This window comes from Orcinus orca, chromosome 7, assembly GCF_937001465.1.
Source record: "Orcinus orca chromosome 7, mOrcOrc1.1, whole genome shotgun sequence".
Lineage (NCBI taxonomy): Eukaryota > Metazoa > Chordata > Mammalia > Artiodactyla > Delphinidae > Orcinus > Orcinus orca.
The window spans coordinates 57,140,003-57,153,206 of record NC_064565.1 but is presented as its reverse complement, the minus strand read 5'-3'; the positions used below and the strand labels follow the sequence as shown (position 1 = coordinate 57,153,206).

At 39.9% G+C, this 13,204-nt stretch overlaps 1 protein-coding gene across 1 annotated transcript in view; it reads left to right on the top strand.

Annotated features, from left to right (window-relative positions):
• The first annotated feature begins 1,831 nt into the window (after positions 1 to 1,831).
• Positions 1,832 to 13,204, top strand: part of STK39 (serine/threonine kinase 39) — a 468,977-nt gene continuing 457,604 nt past the window's right edge. The window contains exon 1 of the mRNA XM_033423490.2: positions 1,832 to 1,892. Coding sequence (XP_033279381.1) covers positions 1,847 to 1,892 — 46 coding nt within the window. The 5' untranslated portion in view covers positions 1,832 to 1,846. The remainder of the gene's footprint in view (positions 1,893 to 13,204) is intronic.

The window sequence follows — 13,204 nt, the reverse complement described above, 5'->3', positions numbered from 1 at the left end:
TGATGAGGCCCGGGCTTCCCTGGTGGCGCAGTGGTTGAGCGTCCGCCTGCCGATGAGGGGACATGGGTTCGTGCCCCGGTCCGGGAAGATCCCACACGCCGTGGAGCGGCTGGGCCCGTGAGCCATGGCCACTGAGCCTGCGCGTCCGGAGCCTGTGCTCCGCAACGGGAGAGGCCACAACAGTGAGAGGCCCGCGTACCGCAAAAAAAAAAAAAAATGAGGCCCAGAAGTTTGGGGATTTTTAATGTCAAGAAACATTCTCCCTGGAATATCAGCCTCACAGTTATTATCATTTCAAGAGGAGGCCCGCAACAGGTAAGGAAACCTCTGGACACTGTTGGCTGAAGCAGGGCTTCATCTGAAATCTGCACTCAGAGCTGACTGCACTCAGAGCTTCATCTGACTGCACTCAGAGCTGACATTGTCCTGAGGTGTCTCTCTGTGGTCTCACTATGAGGTGATTATTGCCAGGTAGCTCAGTCTGCTCAAAGTTTCACTAATGGAGTTCGATGGTTGGTAACAGAAAAGTAAGATATAATGCAACTTCTTTTCTTCTTTTTCAAATCTCGTGCTAATTTATATTCAAATTCTTTTAAGCATCCAGGGTGGAAGGGAAAGTTTTTTCCCTCACAGGGTGGTTAAGAGTAGGGCGTGGGCAGGGTTTCCATATGCCCTTTACACCCAATTAATTTTCTACAGAATTGAGCTCTCAGGAGGCTGCTAGTGTTAAAGCCTATCCCACCCCCTTTTATCAGCCGTTGAAATGGGCCATTAAATCTTCAATCGTTATCAACCCAAGATGTTATGGTTGTAGCTTAGCAAGAATAAAGCCATTTTCTAAAGGTGCTTGTGTATATAACAGGAAGAAAAATATGTTATCTAAAAAAATTGGATAGCGTTCTACATTCTACACTAATGGATCTTTCCTAACAGTGGAAGGGGGTGGGGGAGAGTAGGCTAGAAGATTGTGGGAAAATAAGAGAGGGCTTTAGGGCCATGGTTTGCCACCCTTTTTGATCAAACATCTCATTTTTATAATAAGTAATTAAGACTGCCACCTTGACTATCCTGAAATGAAATTCAAATAATCTTTTCTAAAAATCCAATGTACGTCCCTAACTGTAGTATAAAGGAGCAATAAAAAGGAAGCAATTTATGAAATACATAAAAATATGTATTCAATACGCAAATGTTTGGCTAAGAGGACACTAGAAAGTCCATAATGGAATCAGATGCCTGCGCTGATCCTAGAATCCAACAAACACATTGGTGACAACTGCACTCTGAACCGTTGTGTGTTGCATTGAGCAATGTTGCCATCCTGATGTGATGTCCTGAAATAGTGAACAACTCTTGGGGAAGTTCCAAACCAAATGCAATCATCCCTCAAAAAGTCAAAAATATGTTGTTTTTATATATAACTCAGAGTCAGGTTCTGGGTTCAGATAACAGGATTTATTTTTACCTACATGAGTGTCCAGGGGAACTTTGAAAGTGGCAGGAGATGCCAGACAATTCTTCATTATGTGAGACTATCTCACAGGTTGAGATAGGTTCAAGGTTAAGACCTTGAACGCCATTTTAAGGTCTTAACGCCATTTCCTGTTTTATGCTATGCTGAAGTCTCCTATTCTTAGGCCCAGACCTCTCGCAAAGCTGGTGAATCAGGCTTGGAGAGCATCAGCCGTGAACAATGCCCCAAATCATGCCATGAAGCTAGTTTGGTGAAGACACTGCCACTGCCACCACAGGGCACAGACAAGTCAGTGTGTGCAGCTGCCACCACTGACCTGGGAAGAGAACACAGCTGTCTCCCAGGTATCACCCTGTACTGCTTGAGGACCACATGGTGACTGCTTCTTCACGCCGCTGGCTTTCGCCTTTGAAGTGTGGTGAGTGAATCTGATTGGCTCAGCCTCTGTCACATGTCCTTGTCTTAACTGAAAGGGAGGTTCGGAAAGTATACAAACATCTTGACCTTCTCGAGTGGGAGGCAGGCTCTGCTTCCTCCAAAACAAGAAAAGGGTTCAGAGGCTGGACAGCCTACCAGAATGACCAATGCCCACTCTAGCTGGCCAAATGAGTTCTGCAGAAGTCCCATGGGGTTTTAGAGTAGAGAGTGGTCTCTGAGGAGTTATGGGCAAGGAAGGATTTATACAGGAGGTGAGGTTTGATCAAGACTTGAAGGATGAGGAAATTAATATGGTTGTGTGTAGGGATGGGAGAAGGAATTCTCGAGAGATGGAATGACATGAACAAGTATGCAGAACTGGGAAAACAAGTGCAGGTAAAGGAGTCCAATTTCACTGGAGCTGAGTTCCACGGGGAGTCATTAGTGAAAGGAGAGAAGGGACAGGAATGGCATGCAGAAGTTTGGTGAGTTTGTTTAACAGCGTTTTGACGTAATCAAAGTTGTGTTTGATGAGAGCATTTGCATATTTTCTGTATTGACTTTTATTGATTTATCAAAAAATAATGTCCTTGTCAATTTGAATCTCATTCTTAGTCTTTAGGGGAACAGACCTGTTTTTATGAATTGCTAGGAGCCTGAAGGTTTTTTGGTTATTTGTTTGTTGTTTGTTATTTTTGTCACTGTTGTTGCTGTTTTTTTCTGATAAAGAGGCTAACTCCTTTATACTTTTAATTTGTATTACATTGTATCCACTGAGGAATTTCACAAGTATCTTTTAGCTGATTCTAAGAGTGACCCCCACCTGCAACTTTTAATCAAACTAGGTGTCATAATCCATTTTTTCCAACACTCGTTGCACACCTAACATGTACCAGGATCACTATTTAATGCTTTCATCTCCATGTTTAATGTTATTTTCAAATTACTCTTTTATTTATGAAGAAATAGGATCTGAGAGAATAGATAATTTGGCCAATGACACACAATTTAGAAGTGGTGGGATAAGGGTTTTGACTCATGTCTGTCTATCTAATTCCCACATGATCTAGTGGCTTCTCTCAACAGAGTGTAATCTGAAATTATTGGCTGTGCTATCTAGAAGTTCTGTGATATTTTGGTTCTAGCCATTCTGAAGCCAAGAGTCTCTGAGACTCAGTTTTAAAGAACTCAAAGGAAGCAGATCTTTTATTATTATTATTACTTTTTTATTAACGTATAGTTGATTTACAATGTCATGTTAATTTTCTGGTATACAGCGAAGTGATTCAGATATATATATATGTGTGTGTGTATATATATATATATATATATATATATTCTTTCTTTTCCCTTATAGGTTATTACAAAATATTGAGTATAGTTCCCTGTGCTATATAGTAGGTCCTTTTTCTTTATCTATTTTATATATAGTAGTATGTACCTGTTAATCCCAAACTCCTAATTTATTCCTCTCCCCCTTCCCATTTGGTAACCATAAATTTGTTTTCTATGTCTATAAATCTGTTTCTGTTTGGTAAATAAGTTCATTTGTATCATTTTTTTAGAGTCCACATATAAGTGGTATCATATGATGTTTGTCTGACTTACTCCACTTAGTATGATAATTTCTAGGTCCATCCATGTTGCTGCAAATGGCAATATTTCATTCTTTTTTATGGCTGAGTAATATTCCATTGTACATATATACCACATCTTCTTTATCCATCCGTCCATGGACACTTAGGTTGCTTCCATGTCTTGGCTGTTGTATAGTGCTGCAATGAACATTGGGGTGCATGTATCTTTTCAAATTAGAGTTTTCATTTTTTCTGGATATATGCCTAGGAATGGGATTGCTGGATCGTATGGTAACTCTATTTTCAGCTTTGTTTTGTTTTGTTTTGTTTTGTTTGTTTGTTCTGTTTTTTGTGGTACGCGGGCCTCTCACTGTTGTGGCCTCTCCCGTCGCGGAGCACAGGCTCCGGACGCGCAGGCTCAGCGGCCATGGCTCACGGGCCCAGCCGCTCCGCAGCATGTGGGATCTTCCCGGACTGGGGCACGAACCCGTGTCCCCTGCATCGGCAGGCAGACTCTCAACCACTGCGCCACCAGGGAAGCCCTATTTTCAGCTTTTTTAAGGAGACTCCATTCTGTTCTCCAATCTTGTTGGACATCTCACTCAGGATCACCTGGCTTAAATCAACAAATCTTTCATCTTGCCAAGGACGCCCTTTGCAGTAGTGGAAGTTAACTATGCTACTATAGTCTTTATGACGTTTTTGTTTGGCTGTTGGACAACTCTGCCTTGAGGTGATATAATCTGCCTTCCTTGGTACTTCCTTGACAGTACCTGGTACATCCTTGTGTGATAAAGTTACCCCTGAGAGGATGTGCTACACTCTTGTCTCATTCTCTGAACCAGAGGCTCCAAGTCCTAGAGAGTGGTAATACACACCAACATCCAAGATCTAGGGATCATCATGGAGAAGAATGGACAACAGAGTCCAATGGTGATGTAACAACCCATTTGTGTCCCCAGTACATCCTCCACCCCCAGCAAAGCTTGAGCAGAAATTTCAAGGTATGGCCATCCAGTACGCTGTAACATTTGGTTTCCAATTTCTATTTTCTTTCTTTGTTCACGCTTTGAGAGAGAGACCAACAGGCATTAAAATGTCAGAAAAAAAGCAGGCAATGGGAGGAAAATGGAAAAAATAAGTAGTCTTTGGTTTCAAGCTTGGCTGGACCTCTCCCCTGCTCTGCTGCCCTTAAGGAACAGACCTTGTAGCAGGTGTCAGAGGCATTCACCACCCGCCTCAAGTCCTCACTCTCTAGATCCCTCAATCTGAAGGTCATTTTGTCTCATATTTCACTAAGAAATAGAGGCCAACGGTTTGAAAATCTTTCCTTTCCCCTCACCCTGCAAACCTCTCTCTATTTAGAAAAGTGTACCTCCGACTTTTCAAAGTTAAGCTCTCCTCCCATGCTCCTAACACCAGTCCCACCTACCTTCTTCCGTAACTCGCTCCATCAACTACCTTTATTTTTGTCTCCTATGTCTCTCAGGTTACAAATATGTTCAAGGGCACCATATCTTAAAGGCAAACCAACACATGAAAAGGCTTTTCTACCCCTAACCCACACACTGCCAGTTCACTTTTTTTCCCTTTGCACAGATTTGTTGAAAGGGTAAGGCTTCATGTACTGTCTGTACTTTCTCACCTCCCATTCACTCCCTGATGCAATATGGTGTCTTTGCTGAAACTGCTTCCCCCAGACCAATGTATTGGACATCTGGGTTTTTGTTGTTGTTGTTTGCTTGTTTGTTTGTTCTGACCGGCATTCCTGACCAGAGTTCCCCTGGTGGTCACAGTCAGAGGGGACATACACAGAAGCCAATGTAGACCTCTTGAGTTTCCTTCTTTGGAATCGGACACCTGAGCAGAGACACACTGAAGAAGATGTGAGTGCTGAGCATCAGTTGGCATCACAGTGAAAAAAGTCCACCTGTTTTTTTGCTGCTCAGCACCTCAGGGCTCCTATATTTCCTGCCCTTCCTGAGACCTGGTATCTCAGCTCTTCATGAGACTGTGAGCTATACTGTATGCTGATAGCTCCCCTTTTCCTTTTTAAGTTACTGAAGGGGAAATGGGGAGTAAAGGCTAATAAGCATAGAGTTTCTTTCTTCCCTGAGATATCTTTCTCACCCATGTCCTAAGATGATGGGAATACAAGGGGTAAATCCCTGACATCAAAACTCCCTAAAAGTCCGATATTATAGAGCAAGTCATTAGCATGAATCCACCAGACACCACTTCCCCTGAGTTGTCTTACACAGGATTTTCCCTGCTAAAAGGGGCATTCAGAGGTGGAGTGATGATAGTTGAAAAAAACAAAAGAAGTGCAACAGGGATGCTTATTAATTAGTTAGAAGAATAAAGAATCAAGTTGGCTTATCCTCAGTTCCAGGAGGCCTGGAGAGGAGCACACATAAAATCAGGTGGGCACAGATTCATGTTCTGGAAGATCCAGCTTTAAATCCCAGCTCCATTGCTTAATCTGGTTTTAGACTCCTTAACTTCTCAAAGCCTCAGTTTCTTTACCTGGAAAATGCAGGTAATAAACGTATCTACTGTGTAACGTTCTTATGAAGATGAAATGAGCTGTAAGAAATTTTAAATGGTTAGCAGAGCGTCTGTTAACCAGTGAGTGATCAATAAATGTAACTTGCTATGACTATGATTTTTTTTCTAAATTCATGTATAATCTCGCTGGCTTGCCATGAATTAGGCCACAGTGGATGGTCATAAAGAAATATATTTTAACTGCTTTTTAAAATTATTTTAAAATCATCCTTAAGTTGCCCATAAGGAAAAAAGAATTGGCTTGGATCCTTCAAGAAGAAAAGATAGATCTGAGCATTCAGTGATGATAGGTGAGCTTCCTAAGGAACGTAGCAACTTGGTTACTAGGGAATTTTTTTTTAACTGAGGAAGAAATGATTATGTGTTAACATATTTTAGATGTGTGTCATGTTTAGGAATCCTTACTGTTCAAGGAAGTCAAGTAAGGAGGGAGGCAGTTTCTCATTGCACAAAATGAGACAAAAAGAAAGTACAATGGACCCTTGAATAATGAAAGGGTTAGGTATATCAATTCTCCCTGCAGTGGAAAATCCCTGGATAATTTAGTCAGCCTTCCTTATACGCGGTTCCTCCGTATCTGCGATTCCATATCCTTGGATTTAACCAACCTCAGATGGTGTAGTACTGCAGTATTTACTGTTGGAAAAAATCCGAGGGTTTTTTTCCCTCGGGAAAAGTGGCCCCACGCAGTTCAAATCCATGTTGTTCACTGGTCCACTGTATTGAACTGAGAGAGAAACTGAAGGTTACAATGGCAATTGACACTTCATCTAAAACTGCAAAGTAGACAGGTGAGTGCTGTGTGGCTCAGTGCTAAACCCAGAATATAACTTCAACAGTTTCCTAAAAGCAATAAGGAGTATGATAATTGAGTAGAGATTTATAACACTGGGACTTTAGTTCAATGATTTACAGGACCTGTACCTAATGCTGTTCTCTGTTCATGTCCTTACAGCACAGCATTAAACAGGTTGCTTGAAAATTAAATGAGAGGACTAGGCCTTAGTACCTGTGTGACCTTGGTTATATAAAGCATGGCCAACTGTAAAGTTTAGCAACTAAAAACACCTGCCAAACTGACTTCGAAGAACTATTGGAAACATCAAAAGGAATAATTAATGTGAACACACTTTGCAAATGAAAAGGCAGGATACAAATGACTATCCTTGTGATTATGCGAAATCAAGTGGTTAGTAAATGGTTAAGCACTTTACATTTTATTTTAAAGGTACATTTTTATAGTGAAAACAGAATTGACTTCACCATAAATTCATTTTTTAAAATTAATTAATTTTTTGCTGCCTCGGGTCTTCATTGCTGCGCACGGGCTTTTCTCTAGTTGTAGTGAGCGGAGGTGCGCGGTCTTCTCATTGTGGTGACTTCTCTTGTTGCGGAACACGGGCTCTAGGTGCGCGGGCTTCAATAGTTGTGGCACGCAGGCTAAGTAGTTGTGGCTCACAGGCTCTAGAGCACAGGCTCAGTAGTTGTGGTGCACGGGCTTAGTTGCTCCGTGGCATGTGGGAATCTTCAGGGACCAGGGCTCAAACCCGTGTTCCCTGCATTGGCAGGTGGGTTCTTAACCACTGCACCACCAGGGAAGTCCCTGTAAATTCTTTTTAAATTAACAAAATATTTAAACTATGGGCTCCAGTGTTAGACACCACCTGGTGGCAGTTAAGAGTAATGCAAGTACATTGCTGAGCTGCAGCACAAATGTCACAGAAAAATGTTAGGTGGAATGGGTACCGAGAAGTTCAAAGAAGGGCTTAGACTAAAATGAGATGAAATGAGACTTGGCATGCTCAGGATTGAAGCTAGAAAATGGCTCTAGGGTTCGTGTGCTACAACCTGCAGCAGTGAAGCCACTGCTTGCCTCAGCTGTAACTAAATTAGGGGAAGAAAGTCAAGCCTCTTCTTTATCCTCGTCTTCCCACTGACCAGCACAATAGTGCTCAAAAAGTTTATTAAATGAAAAAAAGAAAAAGGAAATAATAAGGGAAGGGAAAGAGAAAGGGAGATAGAGAGGGAGGGAAAATCTTAAAGGAAACTCTGTAAACGAGCCCATTCTGTGTGTTTTTATTTTGTTAGCTTTTTTTTCCCTTCTTGTTGCCATCTGGTTTCTTTTGAAAAATTCCAACTCTGTGTCAACTGAACTAAGTTAAAAGATGCTAAGTTGGGATGGATGAAAAGCAATAGTATATCTTTTTGGAAATTTTATTTTATTGAAGTATAGTTGATTTACAATGTTGTGTTAATTTCTACTGTACAACAAAGTGATTCATTTATACATATATATATATATATATATACATTCTTTTCCATTATAGTTTATCACAGGATATTGAATATAGTTCCCTGTGTTATACAGTAGGATCTTGTTGTTTATCCATCCTATATATAATAGTTTGCATCTGCTAATGCCAAACTCACAATCCATCCCTCCCATACCTCCTCTCCCACTTGGCAACCACAAGTCTAGGAACAGTATATATATATATTTTTTGGCTGCGTTGGGTCTTCATTGCTGCATGCAGGCTTTCTCTAGTTGCAGTGAGTGGGGGCTACTCTTCATTGTGGTGCACGGGCTTCTCACTGAGGTGGCTTCTCTTGTTGTGGAGCACAGGCTCTAGGTGCTCAGGCTTCAGTAGTTGCAGCACGCGGGCCCAGGAGTTGCGGGGTGTGGGCTCTAGGGCATGCGGGCTTCAGTAGTTGTGGCGCACGGGCTTACTTGCTCCGCGGCATGTGGGATCTTCCCAGACCAGGACTCAAACCCGTGTCTCCTGAATTGGCAGGCAGATTCTTAACCACAGTGCCACCGGGGAAGTCCCAGTATATCTTTATAGGCTCTTTGTGATGGAACAAATCTGCCCTGACCTGGAATGCTAGGAAGAGTCCATGAAGTAGGGCAAATACGACCAAACATTGAGATAGTTTGTGGGAGTCAGCTAAGGTCACAGCTCAGCAGTTCCTTCTTGCCTAGATGATCTTCACAACACCAGCCCCCAAATGCAAGAGTAACTGCCCCAGTCTCGGTTGGTTGCTACCTGCCTTTTGGTGCTGGTATTCCCTAGCAGAAACAGGGAAATGTCTCCCTTTAAAGCCATAGTCTTTATGCTCTGGCCTTCCTCCATTTTCTCTTCTCTAGGTCTCTGCCCTGCTCCCAGTAACAGAGCGTACTCAGAACGTAACTTGTCCATGATTACTTTTCCCTGCAATGTGAGAAAATTTGCAAACAAACTACTGACTACATCATACCAGCCTCACAGACAATCAAGAACTTGGGCTTCAATTACAGACTGAGCTGATAGAAATCTTCCAACCAGCTAGTTAACCCCAATCTTCCACGTAAAACTCATTTAATTTACATAATACTGTGAAGTAGGTACTATTATGACCCTCACTTTGTAGCCTATGAAAATAGGGACTCTTCCTTGATGAAGACTCTGAAGATATGTATTACTCCAAGGGTGATGTAATACAGAAACTAGAAAAAAAAATCATGAAACATTTATTAAAGTCCTAATAGGATGGTCAAAGTCATTGCTATTATGACGAGGGAGCAGAAATTCATAAAGGAAAGAAAAAGATGCAAAATAGGATGGCTGACTTTTTTTTTTTGGATAATGAATGCTAGGTTTTGAAAATGATATATATTGTCAAATTGTATCTCAAAGCACAGTAATAATCTATAGTCCTACACAAAAGTCCTGAGAATGGTTATTTTATTTTGTTAGACATTGTGCATTTAAGAGTCTTTGCTACTTTAATACATAAGAAAATAATATTTAAGTAATTTTATATGTCTTTGAATATCTTCTTTTTTTAGATTTTTATTGGAGTATAGTTGATTTACAATATTGTGTTAGTTTCAGGTGTGAAGCAAAGTGAATCAGTTTTTTATATATATATATGTGTGTGTGTGTGTGTGTGTGTGTGTGTATATATATATATATATATATATATATGTATATATATCTCCATTCTTTTTCACATTCGTTTCCCATATAGGTTGTTATAGAATACTGAGTAGAGTTCCCTGTGCTATATATAGGTCCTTATTAGTTATCTATTTTATATATAGTAGTGTATATATGTTAATCCCAATCTCCTAATATATCACTTCCCCCCACGTTTCCCCTTTGGTAATGATGAGTTTGATTTCAAGATCTGTGAGTCTGTTTCTGTTTTGTAAATGAGTTCATTTGTATCATATTTTTTAGATTCCACGTATAAGTGATATATGATATTTGACTTTCTCTGACTTCACTTAATATGATAATCTCTAGGTCCATCCATGTTGCTGCAAATGGCATTATTTTGTTCTTTTTTATGACTGAGTAATATTCCACTGTATATATGTACCACATCTTCTTTATCCATTCTTCTGTTGATAGACATTTGGGTTGCTTCCATGTCTTAGCTATTATAAATAGTGCTGCAATGAACATTGGGGTGCATGTATCTTTTCCAATTATGATTTTCTCCAGATATTTGCCCAGGAGTGGGATTTCTAGATCATATGATAGTTTTATTTTTAGTTTTTAAGGAACCTTCATACTGTTCTCCATATTAGTTGTACCAGTTTACATTCCCACCAACAGTGTAGGAGGGTTTCCTTTTCTCCATATTCTCTCCAGCATTTATTGTTTGTAGATTTTTTGATGATGGCCGTTCTGACCCGTGTGAGGTGATACCTCATTGTAGTTTTGATTTGCATTTCTCTAATTAGTGATGTTGAGCATCTTTTTGGCCGTCTGTATGTCTTCTTTGGAGAAATGTCTGTTTAGATCTTCCTCCCATTTGTTGATTGGGTTGTTTGTTTTTTTGATATTGAGCTACGTGAGCTGTTTGTGTATTTTGGAAATTAATCCCTTGTCAGTTGCTTCATTTGCAAATATTTTCTCCCATTCTCTGGGTTGTCTTTTTGTTTTGTTTATTGTTTGCTGTACAAAAGCTTTTAAGTATAATTAGGTCCTATTTGTTTATTTATTTTCATTACTCTAGGAGGTGGATCATAAAGGATACTGATATGATTTATGTCAGAGAGTGTTCTGCCTATGTTTTCCTCTAAGAGTTTTACAGTATCTGGCCTTATGAACATTTTCTTATATGTGGCTTCTTCTGTGTATTATCTATTGTGTCTTTTTATATTTACTAAGTTTTAATATTTAAATTATTTTATGATAAACATATTAACCTTTAAAAAGAAAACAAACATAATAAAATGAATGCAGGTTGTTATTAATTACATTGTGCATTAGAAGCAGTAAGTATTATAGCACTTGCAACCATGAAATAGAAGAGAATCTTGAAAAGCCCAGTAGGAGTTCATACAAAAAGATAAAGAGGGCTTCCCTGGTGGCGCAGTGGTTGAGAGTCCGCCTGCCGATGCAGGGGACACGGGTTCTTGCCCCAGTCCGGGAAGATCCCATATGCCGCGGAGCGGCTGGGCCCGTGAGCCATGGCCACTGAGCCTGCGCATCCGGAGCCTGTGCTCCGCAACGGGAGAGGCCACAACAGTGAGAAGCCCACATACCGCAAAAAAAAAAGATAAAGAGATGAGAGATGTTGATCCCAAACAGGATAGAGAATGAAAATCAATCCTAAGAAGTATAGGTATTCCTATGGCTGGATTTGGCAATGGTGATAGGATGGGAGGAGCAGATGAGAAGACTTGATATAGAAGAAATAACTAAAGATGTATTTTAAGAAATCTGAGTTGAAATAAAAGGCTGGAATAATATTCATCTAATTACTTTGTGCAGTTTCTTCCACCTGGAGCACTCTATGAATTTAAATTCCAGCAATATATTTATATTCTATCACATCCTCTGCCTTTCTGTCCACACTCACTTTGGAGGGAGAATGGAGAAGAAGAGTTTCTACAGAATTTTTGTAATTTAGTGATTTCAAAATAACGTATGATCTCAATGCCTTCATAGAAAAAAAAGGTGTGACTTGATAAGAGGTCAAGTGAATTTATGAATTTTTTTACACAAAGCTCTTTGAGGAATTTTTCCTATTAAAAGAAGCCATCATTTTAGAAAAAATTTTTTTAACCTTTTACTATCCTTGGAATATACTTGCTTTAATTTTTTGTTTATGAGGGTGTTTTAAATTATGAAAATGAATAAATTAATGGACAGAAATAGCCCCAAATCCTCTCATGTTGATTAATATGAATGGGGTTGGGGGCAGAAGAAAGCAACTCAGAATGACACAGAGGGAGAAACTTTAGACTTTCAGGGGATTTTTCTGTTAAAATCTGACTAGGAACTGACTCTTCAAAGACTTTACAGCAACTTTCCCTGAAAACATAACCTTCCTTTTTAGGTTGCCTGTTTTTTAGAGGACTTTTTAGCCAAAGGTCAAGGGAGAACTTCTTCTTAATGAGGGTCCAAATTAATTAAAATAGTTTGCTTTTATGTTTTGTTTTGATCAAAGTTGCTTACTCTCTTTTTAACATTATATTAAATTATAATCAGATAGAATTCGCATTGCTTCCCCTTTTACACGTGAAATTCCTCTCTCCTGAGTCCCTAGAGGCTCTTCTTCCTAGTCTCTCTCTCCCACTTTTCCTCCTGTCCCATCTCCCTAAGTTAGGAGAGACTGATAAAAAAGGTTCACCAATTTGAAATGTTGGTGGCATAACTTGGTCCCTCTTTTCTTCTTTGATGTTACTGGCCTCCTGACACACTGATGGCATTCAGGTATGACTTTCCTTTCTCATTTGGGGGCACTGGAAGAAGAATGTTGTCTACTTTCTAACAACGAAGTAGCAAGCATGCAACAATTTCTCTTGACCTCGCAAAAGACCAAGACTGAAGAACATCTTATGCTTTCATTCTCTTTCTCTTTTTTATAACTTATATAAATTATCTCTTGGGAATGGAGTGCCCTAGGCCTTTCTCTTCCATTCTCTCTTAATAATAGTGTACCATTCTGAGTTTCCAGATGAAGAAAATATTATCAAATGACAAATGGCTGTGAAGGCCCTTTGGCCAGATTGTCTAACGGTCCACTCATACACAGTCCCTGTAGGCTCTGACCTTTTAGAGTTTCCATTGTACTTTTAATAACACTTTTTTTTTTCTTACTGGAGCACCTTTGATAGGCCTGATGATGTATTATATTTTCTCTTTGGATGAGTTCCTAAGAGATGTGTCCA